The 12,904-nt window shown below is 43.0% G+C and overlaps 1 protein-coding gene across 1 annotated transcript in view; it reads right to left on the bottom strand.

Annotated features, from left to right (window-relative positions):
* Positions 1-5,604, bottom strand: part of Gnai1 (G protein subunit alpha i1) — an 86,529-nt gene extending 80,925 nt beyond the window's left edge. Inside the window, exon 1 of the mRNA XM_045160224.1 lies at positions 5,453-5,604. Within this exon, the coding sequence (XP_045016159.1) occupies positions 5,453-5,570 (118 nt within the window). The 5' untranslated portion in view covers positions 5,571-5,604. The remainder of the gene's footprint in view (positions 1-5,452) is intronic.
* Between the last annotated feature and the right edge of the window lie 7,300 nt (positions 5,605-12,904).

Below are 12,904 nucleotides of genomic sequence, written 5' to 3'. Positions count from 1 at the left end.
AAGGGAAAACTGCACTGGTCACTAAAGGTGAGGAAAGGCAACAGGAGCCCATGAAGCAGGCAGCCTCCAGAAAAGAAGCTCAGCCAACATCCAGATTTTAGCCCAGTGGAAACAAAGCATTTCTTGACTTCTAACCTCCAGAACCATATAATAAGCTCTGTGTAGTGTGAGGCCACTAGATGTAGGGCAACAAACACTTTCAAATTATTTTCCCTTTTATTAAGGTCTGTAATCACCATGTGACAATGTATGGCTAAAAGCACATAAAAGATTATGCACTGGTAACCTAAGTTCAGAACACAGATGCCATCTGGGATCTGAACTTCTTCAATGTCATATTCTAGGTAGTCACACACTGGAGTAAATACATGCCAGGACATGTGATCAAGAAATAATGTGACCTACAAATGTGACCAAAACACTCCAGTCACCTCACATAAATATGCTATATCTTTTTCCAAGGCAGTGAGAAATGAATAAAAAAAAATAAAAATGAAATCTGTGCCTGAATACTGAAGTTGTTGTTCCAAAACTTACAGCAATCTTCCCCAGGTTTAGCAACACCTACTAAGTTCTGAGAGATAACCACTGTGTTTCCTAAATTCATCTATTACATCTTATAAGGTAGGTATTAGATGTTCTATCCTGGATAAACTTCACAAGCCTCATGTTCTATATGACAAAGTCAAAAAGAAGTATTAGAAATGAGATCTACAAATACCAAAAGAAAAAAATCAGGAATAATATTACAACCAAAATATGTACAAGAGTACAGTACAACCACCACTTTTTAAAATCCATTTCAGCTACCAAATAGTGAAGGCCTATAAGAGCTCTTAGAATCAAATAAAGTATTAAACTAAACTACCTACCTTTACATATCGCGTATTTATTTTGGTTATTGCATACTTTTACTATTCTTTGAAACACTGTTTAGCTATTTATCCCCATAGATACTGAAGACTGTGGATTACAGATTTTACAAAATTTAGCAACATTTTATGCATGGCTCAGTAAGAAGGTCAGGAACACAAGGACAACATAAAGATTTTACCCCCTAATGTGTTCTTTCACAGGAGGGAAACAGGCAAGGCAACAGACTAAATGGCACTAGAAGCCAAGTGTCAATATGCTAATTGCTCCTGTGAGGGGGGCAGGAAGGCCCTGGGTAAGGTATTGCAAAGATGGAGGAAAGCCATATCTAAAAGAAGCTCTCATTCTGCAGGCAAGGAAGAAGGCCATCAAGGCTTTTGGTGGATCAAGTAACCTGGTACCAACTGCAGGAAGAAGGGGAGAGACCAGTAAGCAGGAAAACCTTCAGGAACAAGGTGAGGACTGAACATGAAAGTGTGAGAGAGGAAAGGGTAAGGCACAGAAAACAGTGCATTCACAACACGTTCCACCTCAACCTGTGGCTGCTAGTAAAGTAACTCATACAGAGACCAGGGACACAGCCCTTGCTGAAATACCCGGTTAACTCAGTCCTGAGCCAATTGTAAGGACTGAGTAAAAGCAATGCAGAATGGGAAGCCCTGCAAGGCCAGCATTTTTCAACAGGGGGAAGTCACAGTGCAAATTCAAAGAAAGCGAGATTAATGATGTAGCACCTCAAATAGCACCAGAAAATTCCCTTCACACACATGCCCAATGTCTCACTGTATGTTAACCAACTTTGTCAGAGCGAATTAGGCTGAGGGAGAGGATGGCGTGGACTGCTATTTGCCTGTGATTGTACCTATGCTGAAGAAGAGGATGGCGCAGACCACGGTTTGCCTGTGGTTGTAGCTATGCTGAAGGAAAGGATGGCGTGGACCACTGTTTTTCTGTGACTGTAGCTATGCTGAAGGAGAGGATGGCGTGGACCACTGTTTGCCTGTGACTGTAGTAGCTATGTTGAAAGAGAGGATGGCGTGGACCACTATTTGCCTGTGACTGTAGCTATGCTGAAGGAGAGGATGGCATGGACCGACGTTTGCCTGTGACTGTAGCTATGCTGAAGGAGAGGATGGCGTGGACCACTGTTTTTCTGACTGTAGCTATGCTGAAGGAGAGGATGACATGGACCACTGTTTGCCTGTGCCTGTAGCTATGCTGAGGGAGAAGATGGCATGGACCACTGTTTGTCTGTGACTGTCGTAGCTATGTTGAAAGAGAGGATGGCGTGGACCACTGTTTGCCTGTGATTGTAGCTATGCTGAAGGAGAGGATGGCGTGGACCGCTGTTTGTCTGTGACTGTAGTAGCTATGCTGAAGGAGAGGATGGCGTGGACCGCTGTTTGTCTGTGACTGTAGTAGCTATGTTGAAGGAGAGGATGGCGTGGACCGCTGTTTGTCTGTGATTGTAACTTTGCTAAAGGAGAGGATGACGTGGACAGCTGTTTGCCTGTGATTGTAGCTATGCTGAAGGAGAGGATGGCATGGATGGCTGTTTGTCTGTGACTGTAGCTATGCTGAAGGAGAGGATGGCATGGACCGCTGTTTGTCCGTGATTGTAACTATGCTAAAGGAGAGGATGGCATGGACAGCTGTTTGCCTGTAATTGTAACTATGCTGAAGGAGAGGATGGCATGGACGGCTGTTTGTCTGTGGTTGTAGCTATGATGAAGGAGAGGATGGCTTAGACCACTGCTTGCCAGTGATTTCAGAAGTAGGTGAAGAGGAGTCAGTGCGGGGGGGGGGGGTTGGAGGGACAAAGTAAAAACATAATCCAAAGCTTCAGAGTGAAAATTCAAGTCGGAACCAAGTAATTCATAAAAATTGCACTTGTATATAATCTAACCCTATATATCTTTGACAATCATAGTAAAATACAATTTAGTAAATATCAAAAATACCTGCTCTTAAAGATCCTGACCTTAAAATAATGAGGCATTGCAATATTCTTAAAATAGGTACCATCCCCTGAAAAAAATTACCATTTATAATAAGAAAATTTGTCTTATTATATATTTCCTTGGGATTATTATTCAAATTGTAAACCTGTAAATTAACCTGAACAATTTAAGTGACCCAAGCACTAACCTAATTTCCTAAAGGTCAGTGATAAGACAGGGTCTCCTCTTTTTTAAGATACCTAATTCTCCACGCCTACTTAGGCAGCGACATACCTGAAACTTACACTTGATGTATTTGATGCTCAGCACCACATTCTACTAAACTTGTGCAAATCTCACTCCCAAATCTCTCAGCTAGATGCCTGCAAAAGCAACACATTTTGTGAGGATAACAGGCTATTTAATAAGCTGTTCCAAATGTTTTATGCCTTAAAGAATGTTTAAAACTCTTCAATGAGGAAGAAAAAAAGCAACTAAAGAGGAAGACCACCTGGGGTGTAGACTGAAATAACATGGGTTAGGTAAAGTTACCTAGAAACCAATTTACTCCTCCAGTTGATATGGTTGCCATTTTTTAAGAGTTGCTCACACCCAAAGCAGGCCATCCAAATAACTCAAAATTCAGTGGGAAAGTCAAATGTAGGAGGAAATGTTTTTCAGCATTCTAAGAATTAAGATTTAAGAAATAAGCATGTCAGCGTTCTGTTTATAAGAGCTAAGGTGCCAGGACTCTGGGCAAAAGACTAGACCGGAGGGAGAGTAAAAGGGAGGAAAGAGGAGCAGCTCTGAGATAACAAGACAGAAATGGGACTAGATACAGATAAGATGTGGGGAAAAGTAAAAACTCAACTAGAATAGACAGCCGAAGGAATTCATTTAGCTAAATGAAAAGTAACTGTTTTGAAATCTTTCTAATGTCACTGGTACATCTCTCTCATTAACTCACCTTAGCCACCTAAAGAGAGGAACGTGGGGTCTATGTTACACATTCAACTATATATCTAAAACAGTTCTCAACACAGGTTAAATTTTGTCTCCAGAGGGCATTTAGAAATTTTTGAGGGTCACGGATAGGAGAGGGGAGTAATTAGAATATAGTGGGTAAACACTAAAGATGTTACTGAACATCCTACCACACACAAGAAGAGTAAAGAATAGCTATTCTGCTTGTCAACAGTGCTAGAACAAACACCAATGCCTGGTGAATACCACAGAAGCAAAATACTACTTTTCAAGCCTTGACACTAGAGCATCTCAAGGAATGAAAAGGCGAAGCATCACAACTACAGGCCTCATTTTTCAATTGCTTTAAACATAGGGGATGGCTGGCTCCCAGAGTCAGACTGAAATGCATGCATATATTCAGAATCCTTTTGTTCCATTTCTGTGTAAACACATGCGCCTCTACATGGTTGGTTATCAAGTTGTGCCACTGGCTTTGTCAAACTATGGTATTCATATTAACATAAAAATGCTCTCCTTAGGGTTATCTGATTTATGGAGGAGGCAATGGAAGGTGAAAACAGCCACCCAGGTCTTTAAAATGCAAAGTTATTTCACAGTTTGCTTGCCAAATGACTCAGATCATTATTACTTTTATTCATGGCAAGTTTGCTTCGTCTAAGCCTACCAGCAATGGAGAAAAAAACCACCATGATTCCGCAGTCATTAAACCAATGAAACAGAAGCTTACTGAAAACAGGTTTGTGCAGTAATATTTCTCTTAATACAACTATTAGAAAAAGACAAGCCATCTCTGAAACTACAAATGGAAATCTTTCATCTACTGTAATACCTAGAGTGTGGGAAGAAAACAAGCAAACAAAAAGAAACCCTAACTCCCAGATCTGAGCATCCAAAGCTGTGACTATTTCCCTGATAGATCCCTCAATCAAGGTTGTGGTCTTTTTTTTCCCTCCCTCCCTCCCTCCCTTCCTTCCTTCCTTCCTTCCTGCCTTCGTCCCTCCCTCCCTCCCTCCCTCCCTCCCTTTCTTTCCTTTTAAATAAATGGAAAAAGCCCTCCACGTCACATTTCAGCAGAACAGAGCTGAGGACACAAATAATGCCTGGCGTGTGCCTGTCAAACCTCACAGGTGAGAAAGCCTGGCAGGGCCAGAGAACCGTGCGTTCTGCTGTGACCCCTTCGAATCTCTCCAGGCGGCTTCCAACGCTGAGCATCTTCCTCTCCTACTACCGGAGCTAACGTAACCCAACTTCGGTGCTTTCCATCCCCCGCAGGGACCAAACCAAGCATGCAGCGCAGTCCATTTCCTTATGCAGGATAAACACAATCTGCTCTTTTACACTCACGGATTCGGGAAGTTGACCGCAGAGACTCAGCCACCCCACAGCCCGCCCCCAAACGGTTCTGAGCCCACCCAACGTGGCACTCCCGGCGAGAGCCAGCAGCCCCCCGGCACGACGCCCAGCGTGGGAGGGTTTGCTTTCCTGGTCCCGAATGTCCCTACGTCTTTGTGGGGCTGAGTTCAACTTCCCGAGGAGGGTTCCCACGCGCGCGGCCGCCGGGCCCGCTCTGGGCTCGGCTCCCCGCGGTCGCCCAAAGCCCCCAGGGCGGAGGTCTGAGCCCCCCACCCCCCCACCCCACCCCCGGCGCTCACCAAGCAGCAGCAGCTTGACCTCGCGCGCCGCCTTCTCGCCATCCTCGCGCAGGTTGCGGTCGATCATCTTGCTCCTCTCCACCGCCGCCTTGTCCTCAGCGCTCAGCGTGCAGCCCATGGTGCCCGAGCGGCGCCGCGCCCAGCGCGCTGCTGGCGGCGGGCTCCGGGGAAGGCAGGCTCTCCCCGAGACTGCCGGCGGCTCCCGACGGCGGCCGCGCCGCCCCCGCCACGTCCTCCCCCGAAAGAGCAACCGAGGCGCGCGACAGCCGCGCCGTGCCGTGCCCTCCGCCGGCTCCGCCGCTGAGTTCCGGGAGGCGCGGCGAGGCGCGGGATCCGGTGGCTGCCGTCGTCCCGCGCGCCCGTAGCCGAGCCGCCGCCGCGCACCGCCCGGACCGCCCAGGGAAGCTCGGCGTCCGCGCGCGCGCCACCGCGGCCCCGCCCCTAACCCTGCGACCACTCCCGGAGCGCGCGCCCGCCCGCCCCCAGCGCCGCGACCAGTCCTCGGGGGCGCGCACGTGCCCTCCGACAGCGCCCCTTCCCCTCCCCTCCCCTCCCCTCCCTGCCGCGCGCCCGCGTGGCCGCCGACCGCGCCGCCGCTTCCCGGCCTGTCCGCCGAGATGGGCGCTGGCTCCTCCGCATGTCCTACGGATGCAGGGTGGGAGAGCAGCCAAAGTTGCAAACCAAAAAAAGCCAGTCCCGGGCGTTTGAGCATGCCCAGCCACGCAGGGGTTTGCTACAATGTAAGCCTGTGCAGGAAAGGGAATGGAACCCTGGAGAAACCATAAGTAGGGACAGTGGGCAGCCTACGCCAGCCCCAAGAAGGGGTCCTATGGGGCCCCAAGGTCAACTTCCTTTCACTTGATGGTGGTGATGTTTTCCTTTCCCTTAGCCTTCCCTTCTTCGATCCATGCTTGCTTTTCATAAGTACACACATTTTGAAGTATTTTTTCAAGAACTGAGAAAATTCGTGAGGCCAAGAACCAGAGTATATTGGAAAATGACAACAGTGATAAAACACACAAGTCTCCACCACCAAGGTAACGCACCTCCTCTGGGTCACATATGATTAAACCCCATGTCAAGCCAAATAGGGCATCTCGTTCCTTTTTATAGAAATGAGCAGTTGATTTATACCATTGTTCCATCCTTCCAGCCCCAACCCAAGGCGTCCAAGGCATCCACCCTGGTTGGGATAAATGAGCATAAGATTAACTTCCTTTATAGACACCACAGAAAGTATAGAAGAAAATGTCCTTGATGAATTGAAAATTGGGAAACTGCTCTTTAGCTTTTCCTTCTGAAAACTGTGTTTTCTAAAAATCATTTGTGACCACAGGGCTGGAAAGTCTAAGAAGAGGGAGGCACCATGGCTCTGAGTTAGGCCTCTCACACCAGGCTAATGAGTTAGCAGAATCTTTGTGAAAAGACTCAAACCCACATGCAGTTTCATGACCTGCCTCAACGTTTCCCATGGCCTTTCATAATATAACAACATAAGAGAGCATGCTATCTTTAATGGTGCGTTGGTCATATGCCCTCCAGAAACAAGGAACCAACTTTCAACACTGTGTTTATATATTACCCATATGTGATTATCAGTTGTCTCAAAGGCTTCAGGCCAGATGAGGGTAGAAACAATGCTTTCAACAAAAGAGAGATGAATCATGGGCGAGGGCTGCTGGAAATGACTACAGAACTGTGTTGTGGAGAAAGGAAGTTGTAACAGAATTACATGAACTAGCCCTGTAATTTGAGTAGGTGAGGAGTTAAAATATAATCTAAATAAGAACTGCAAAATAGACTGAACTGCAAAACTTCCAAGAGGATGTAAATGAGTGACGAGTACAGGACAGGGAAGGGAATTCCAAAAGAAAATCACTTGAAATTATATTGAAGGATGTGGTGGCAGAATATCAGTGGGGATTTTCAAGGAGTATGTATTAGTCAGAAGGGGCTGCTATGACAAAATACCATATCAGAAGACTTAAACAACAGGAAAGTATTTCTCACATTTCTCAAAGTTTGGAAATCTAAGGCGAAAGTGCCAGCTGGCTGGATTATAACAGTGAGGGTTCTTTTCCTAGCTTTCATAGGGTCCCCTTGTTACTATCTGGGCTCATGGTAAATGGGGTGAGAGCAAAAGAAGGGGAAGAAACAGGGAGACCTCTGATTTCTCTCTTAACGGTTATAGGGGCTCCACTTCCAACATCTCACCTAAACATACCTACTTCCCAGAGGTTGTGTCTCCTGTCATCACATTGGATGTTAATACTTTCACTTATGAGTTTTGCGGCAACAAAAGCATTCAGTCCAGAATGGGAAATACTTTGTTTCAAGAAAAACCAGCTTGAGAGTTAATACACAAACTGCACAAAGAAGATCCAATGATTTCATGGTCAAGATGTAATTTGGATGTATGGTGAATAACAGGACATGTGTGACAAAATAGAACTATAAACATTGAGGTGAAGAGTTGGGCTTGATGCAATGAGTATCAAGTGTTTCTCACATTCTTCTCAGGCTTTATCAGATGTTTAAAAGAAAAAAATCTCTTCCTATCATGCACATAAGTTACAAACAAGTCAATGGTGTTAGTAATCCAGATATGAGGTGGTAAGAGTCACTCAGATGAATAACTTATGTAATTATGATGTTACAACCTTGTCCAGGTGGCGGAGCAGACATTAACTCATCTATGTTATAGCATGAAATTCAAATTACAGAAATTAGGACATTCTGCTTCAGAGTATTAGTCTTCCTTCTGAACATCATGTTTGCTTTATTGAGATAAAACTTGTCAGCCTTATCGAGACAATTGTAAGAATAGAAATGTGCCCAGTTGGAGCATACCTTTCAAGAACGTTTAGTATCTTCCAGTTCTACAACCATAACCATAGCCATTTTAGAACATTTTCCTCACCACCAAAAGAAGCCTCACCTTCCTTTACCATCATCTCAGTCGCCCCATTACTCAAGGCCTAAATAACCACTAGTCTAATTTCTCTTTACCTCTGACTCTTCTAGACACTTCACACAAACAAAGAGCACCATTTCTGACTGACTTGCACTTACCATTTTCAAGATATTCCCATGTTGTAGTCCATCTCATTATTTGATTTTTTTTTTATTGCTGAATAACACTGAACATCATATGCTAAGAGACTTAGACACATATGTTAAGAGACAAATTGGAACACATTTAGCTAAGGACACCAGGTTTTAAAATAAATTTAAAGTGAGTCATAAGATATCATTAGAGAAAATTATGGACAGTTAATGTAAGAACGAGAAGATACAAGTAGCCTGTTAATCCTTTCCCAATGACTGTGGAAAGGTCAGAAGTCAGAAGCAATAGACATTATTATTTGCTTTCAAGGTGATAGGTATAGAAGTGTTGAAAGCCACAGCAAACAAAACTTTGCTACTTTCATGTGAGGGGAAATGGTGTCCAGTTGCCACAAAAGACAGTCTCAAAAGCTTATTCATTCTTAACTTAGATGCAAACATCTAGACTGGATGATCTGTACAGAGAATAGTGTAGACTTGAATGCATGTTTACATTCATTTTTATCCTTGAGAATCTGTGTTTTTCAGACATCAAATGGCCTGGTGATAGAAGTGAGAATCCAATATTTGGAAACTCCTTCCAGCCTCCATCACTTTTTCTACCCATTCTAAATTCAGAAAAATAAGCAAACATTATCGGAGATATTTTGGTTTGAGGTTTGAATGGATTGAATCAGAATGAGGAACATAGAAGAAAAAAGAGTCAGGATAAGTTGATGAGAGAGAAGGAGGAACAAAAGTTAGAGCTAAAAAGGGCAGTGTGCATCATTGGCTGGCTATGTTGTTAATAAATATGTCCTCACCATTACTTTCATTGAGCTTTTGACTTGGCAAATCAGAAAGGAAGACATTGGCTTTGGGACAAGCTGGGATTATGTAGGAAGGTAAAGGAGGCTAGCCTGGCATATGTGCCCTCTTATAGTTAAAGACACATAGGTCCCAAATCAAAATTATTTTACTAGAGATTCTAGGCAAATGTTGAAAAAAAAAAAGCCACTGAATTGTTAGGTTGTTACTAAATGAGCATCACTCATTTTGTGTGCAGTCTTTGCCTCTGGTCGGGGGATACCACCACCAAGCACCAGAGTATGGTCCACCTGACCTCTTATTATTTTCTACTCAGTAATCAGAGCCATCCTATAAATGTCAATTAGTTAAACCATTCACTTTCCAGCTTAGAGAAAATTCCATGCAAACATTTTAAGATGTCATAAAAGGTTTTACCTGATTCATGATGTTCAGCTCTTTTACTCATATTATTTTCTACCTCTCTACTCTCTCTCTAGTTAAGTCTCACTGAACTTTAGGCAATTCCGTGAAATTGCCAAATGCATTCCATCTTTGGGCCTTTGTACATATGTCCTCCTGACTTAACATTATTCATTTAAACAGCTGCTTGACTCACTCCTTTATTTCATTCAAATCTCTGTTCAAATGTCACCTTATCAAATGTGCAATATCTCCATCCACCTACTCATTACTCCTTTACCATGCAGTGTAATTTCTTTATAACTCTTTTCATGTGGCATATTTAGTTTTTGCTTTTGTCTCTTTTCTCTCACTTGAATATGTATTCCAAAGGGGAGACACTTTGTGTTTCCTGTTTTGTGGGCAAAACCTAGGATGTTCAAATCTATAGTGTGTGACAAAAAGAGGAGGGAAAGAATTTGGATTATATGTCTGGTCTTCTAAACACATCTGTTCATTCATTCCTCAATGTTAATTGAAGCTCTCATGAGCTAAGAACTGTTCTTAGCTAGGAGTAAGGTGGGCAATAAAGCAGGTTATGGTGAGGTAGAGATGGTGGCAGTGATAGCAGGGAGAATGTGGTTGTTACCTTCTCATTCTGGGCAAAAGTCCTGAAAAAACATCTGATGGGAGGAAAAGTTTTACTTTTGTCTTATAATCTTAAGCGGATGCTTCAGGATGGCAAAGGAAAGTTCCACATGAGCAGAGACTGGACATCACCTCTTGCCATCTCATGCCCTTGCCACATCAGGTGGAAACCATACCTGGAGAGTGAGCCAAACTCTAGCAAGGGGAGGTTGGCTGCAACACTCCTAAGCCTGCCCCCAGCAACACACCTCCTTAAGCAAGTCTCTACCTCTCAAACTATCATCAGTTGTGGACCAAGCATGCAGAACATTTTAGCTTATGAAGGACATCTTATTCAGACCACCACAGAAATATCCAGAAAGTATGTAAGTATATCAATTAAGTAAAATGAAAATTGCTATAAGTGGTATGAAGATAATGAAATCGTGTTATACAAAGGAGAATAATTTCATTTTCAAAGCATATCCTAGGACAGAACTAAAGAAATGTGATTCTGATTTATCCTAGGTGCCCATGAAAAACAAAAGTGGAAGTGAGCAAGAGTAAATGGGGAGAGACTTGAAATAGGATGCAACTGGAGAGGAGGAAAGAAACAAGAATTTTTTTTGTGTGTGAAGGAAGGCCCAGGTACCCTCACTAAGCTCACACAAAGGCTGCAATACCTCATTAAAGTAAGCCCTAGGCCTAGTTGTATTAGGCAAATGTGGTAACCACTACAATACAGAAACGTGTCCTAGTTGTGAACACTGCATTGATGGGGCAGTTGTTCTGTCAGTCAAGTACACTCTGAAATGGTGACCTAAGTACCTTGATGGTCATATGAGGAGGTAGTCAAGGGAAGAATTAGCTACTTTTAGCTGAGTGGTCAGGGAGATCATTCTAAAGAGATGATATATTTGAGCTGAGAACTGGGTAACAAGCAACCACATATTGAGAGAAGGATTTCAAACTCTTGTCATTAGCATAGTACAAGAACAAAGTCCCTAGGGTACAACTGATTTTGACCTGATAAGACACCTAAAAAGTTATCTTTTAAAAAAATATTTTTATTTGATTACAAGCAGAGAGAGGAGAGTGAGACATAGGTAATGAAAGAATGGAATGCCAAGGCCTCTAGCTGCTGGCAAACGAATTCCAGATGCATGCTTCACTTTGTGCATCTAGCTTTATATGGGTACTGGGGAAGCAAGCCCCAGTTGTTAGGCTTTGCAGGCAAGTGCCTTAATGACTGAGCAATCTCTCCAGCTCCCATCCCAAAAGTTATTTTTATTTAAGCACAATAGTGAAGAAGCAAGAGATAGAAGATGAGAGAGATGATGCTGCATGACATAGAAGAGGGCAAAGCCTGTTGTGCAGTCCATGCCAAGGGGCCAGACGTCATCTGAAGGTTATTCTACATTTAATCTAAGTTGATTATGGAAATTTCTTTTTAAAATTGGCAATATCAGAAGGGTTATGATGATGAATATGATATGTCCTAGCATATCATGTACTCACTATTCCAGATCATATAGCAAGACCAAAACAGCAGAGAGAAAGAGATTAAGGTAGGAGGACAACTGAGGGTTTTGATGGTCAAGATGGGGAGTGTAGATAAGATCCAAAGAAGATAAATTACTTTGTTGTACAATTCAGAACACAATATGCACTTGTAGCTTGCTAGCAATAAAATTTTATTTATGTACTATGATTCCCATCTGCCTTTTGTTTTATTTGGTTTTCAAACTTCCTACTTTACTTTTTTAAGAATGAGGATGCATCTTTCCTTGTTCCAACGTTTACTTGAATTTACTAAAAATTCAAAAGTACTGTTCTAATACAGGATCAAGCAAGCTGTGGGCCAAACATGTAGCAAAGGCTAGGTTCTCAAGAGAGTAGCTACCTTGTTTTATTACATCCTGTTTCTTTACTATATTTGGATTTAAAAATAGCTCTATTGGCACCTCCCCGTCTGTTTATGCTTCTTGCTGGCTCAGCTGTTTTTTTCTCTTTTTGTTCTGAAAGCTGGGAGGTCAACATGTATGTGTCTTGTTCAGCACAGCAGGACCTGCAAGAGGAGCTGGGAGTAGTGGTTAGGCCAGAAGGATTCAGAGAAGCTATCAGTGCTTTGCTGTCCTAATTATGGTTGGTGATTATATTATCACAAATACTGTATTAAAGAGTATAGCAAGTTTTTCTGGAATATCAATATAAGATTGTGCTACATATGGACTAGAAACTGAAGTGGATAAAAGATGTTTCATATTACATTTTTAAGAAATCAGGTCTTTGTAAGAGTAAAAGGTCATTCGATAGGGGGAGAATTATATATGAAGATTCTTCAGAAATGAAATAATTCATGTTTTCCCTATACTCAACCATAGCAGCTTTAAACAGACTCCTCCAGGCTAAATGCTGGTGAACACTGAATAAATAGACACAATAAATAAAATCTTCCCCAGTGCTGACCTTATGTTCAACTTCCTTATTACCAGCCCACTGTCACCTGATTTAACAGGAGCAGGTCTCAGACACAGAATTGGCCCCAGAACTTTGACCTTCTCTTAAAGG

This window comes from Jaculus jaculus, chromosome 10, assembly GCF_020740685.1.
Source record: "Jaculus jaculus isolate mJacJac1 chromosome 10, mJacJac1.mat.Y.cur, whole genome shotgun sequence".
Lineage (NCBI taxonomy): Eukaryota > Metazoa > Chordata > Mammalia > Rodentia > Dipodidae > Jaculus > Jaculus jaculus.
The sequence above is the reverse complement of the archived record's forward strand: the minus strand, read 5'-3'. Positions and strand labels throughout refer to the sequence as shown.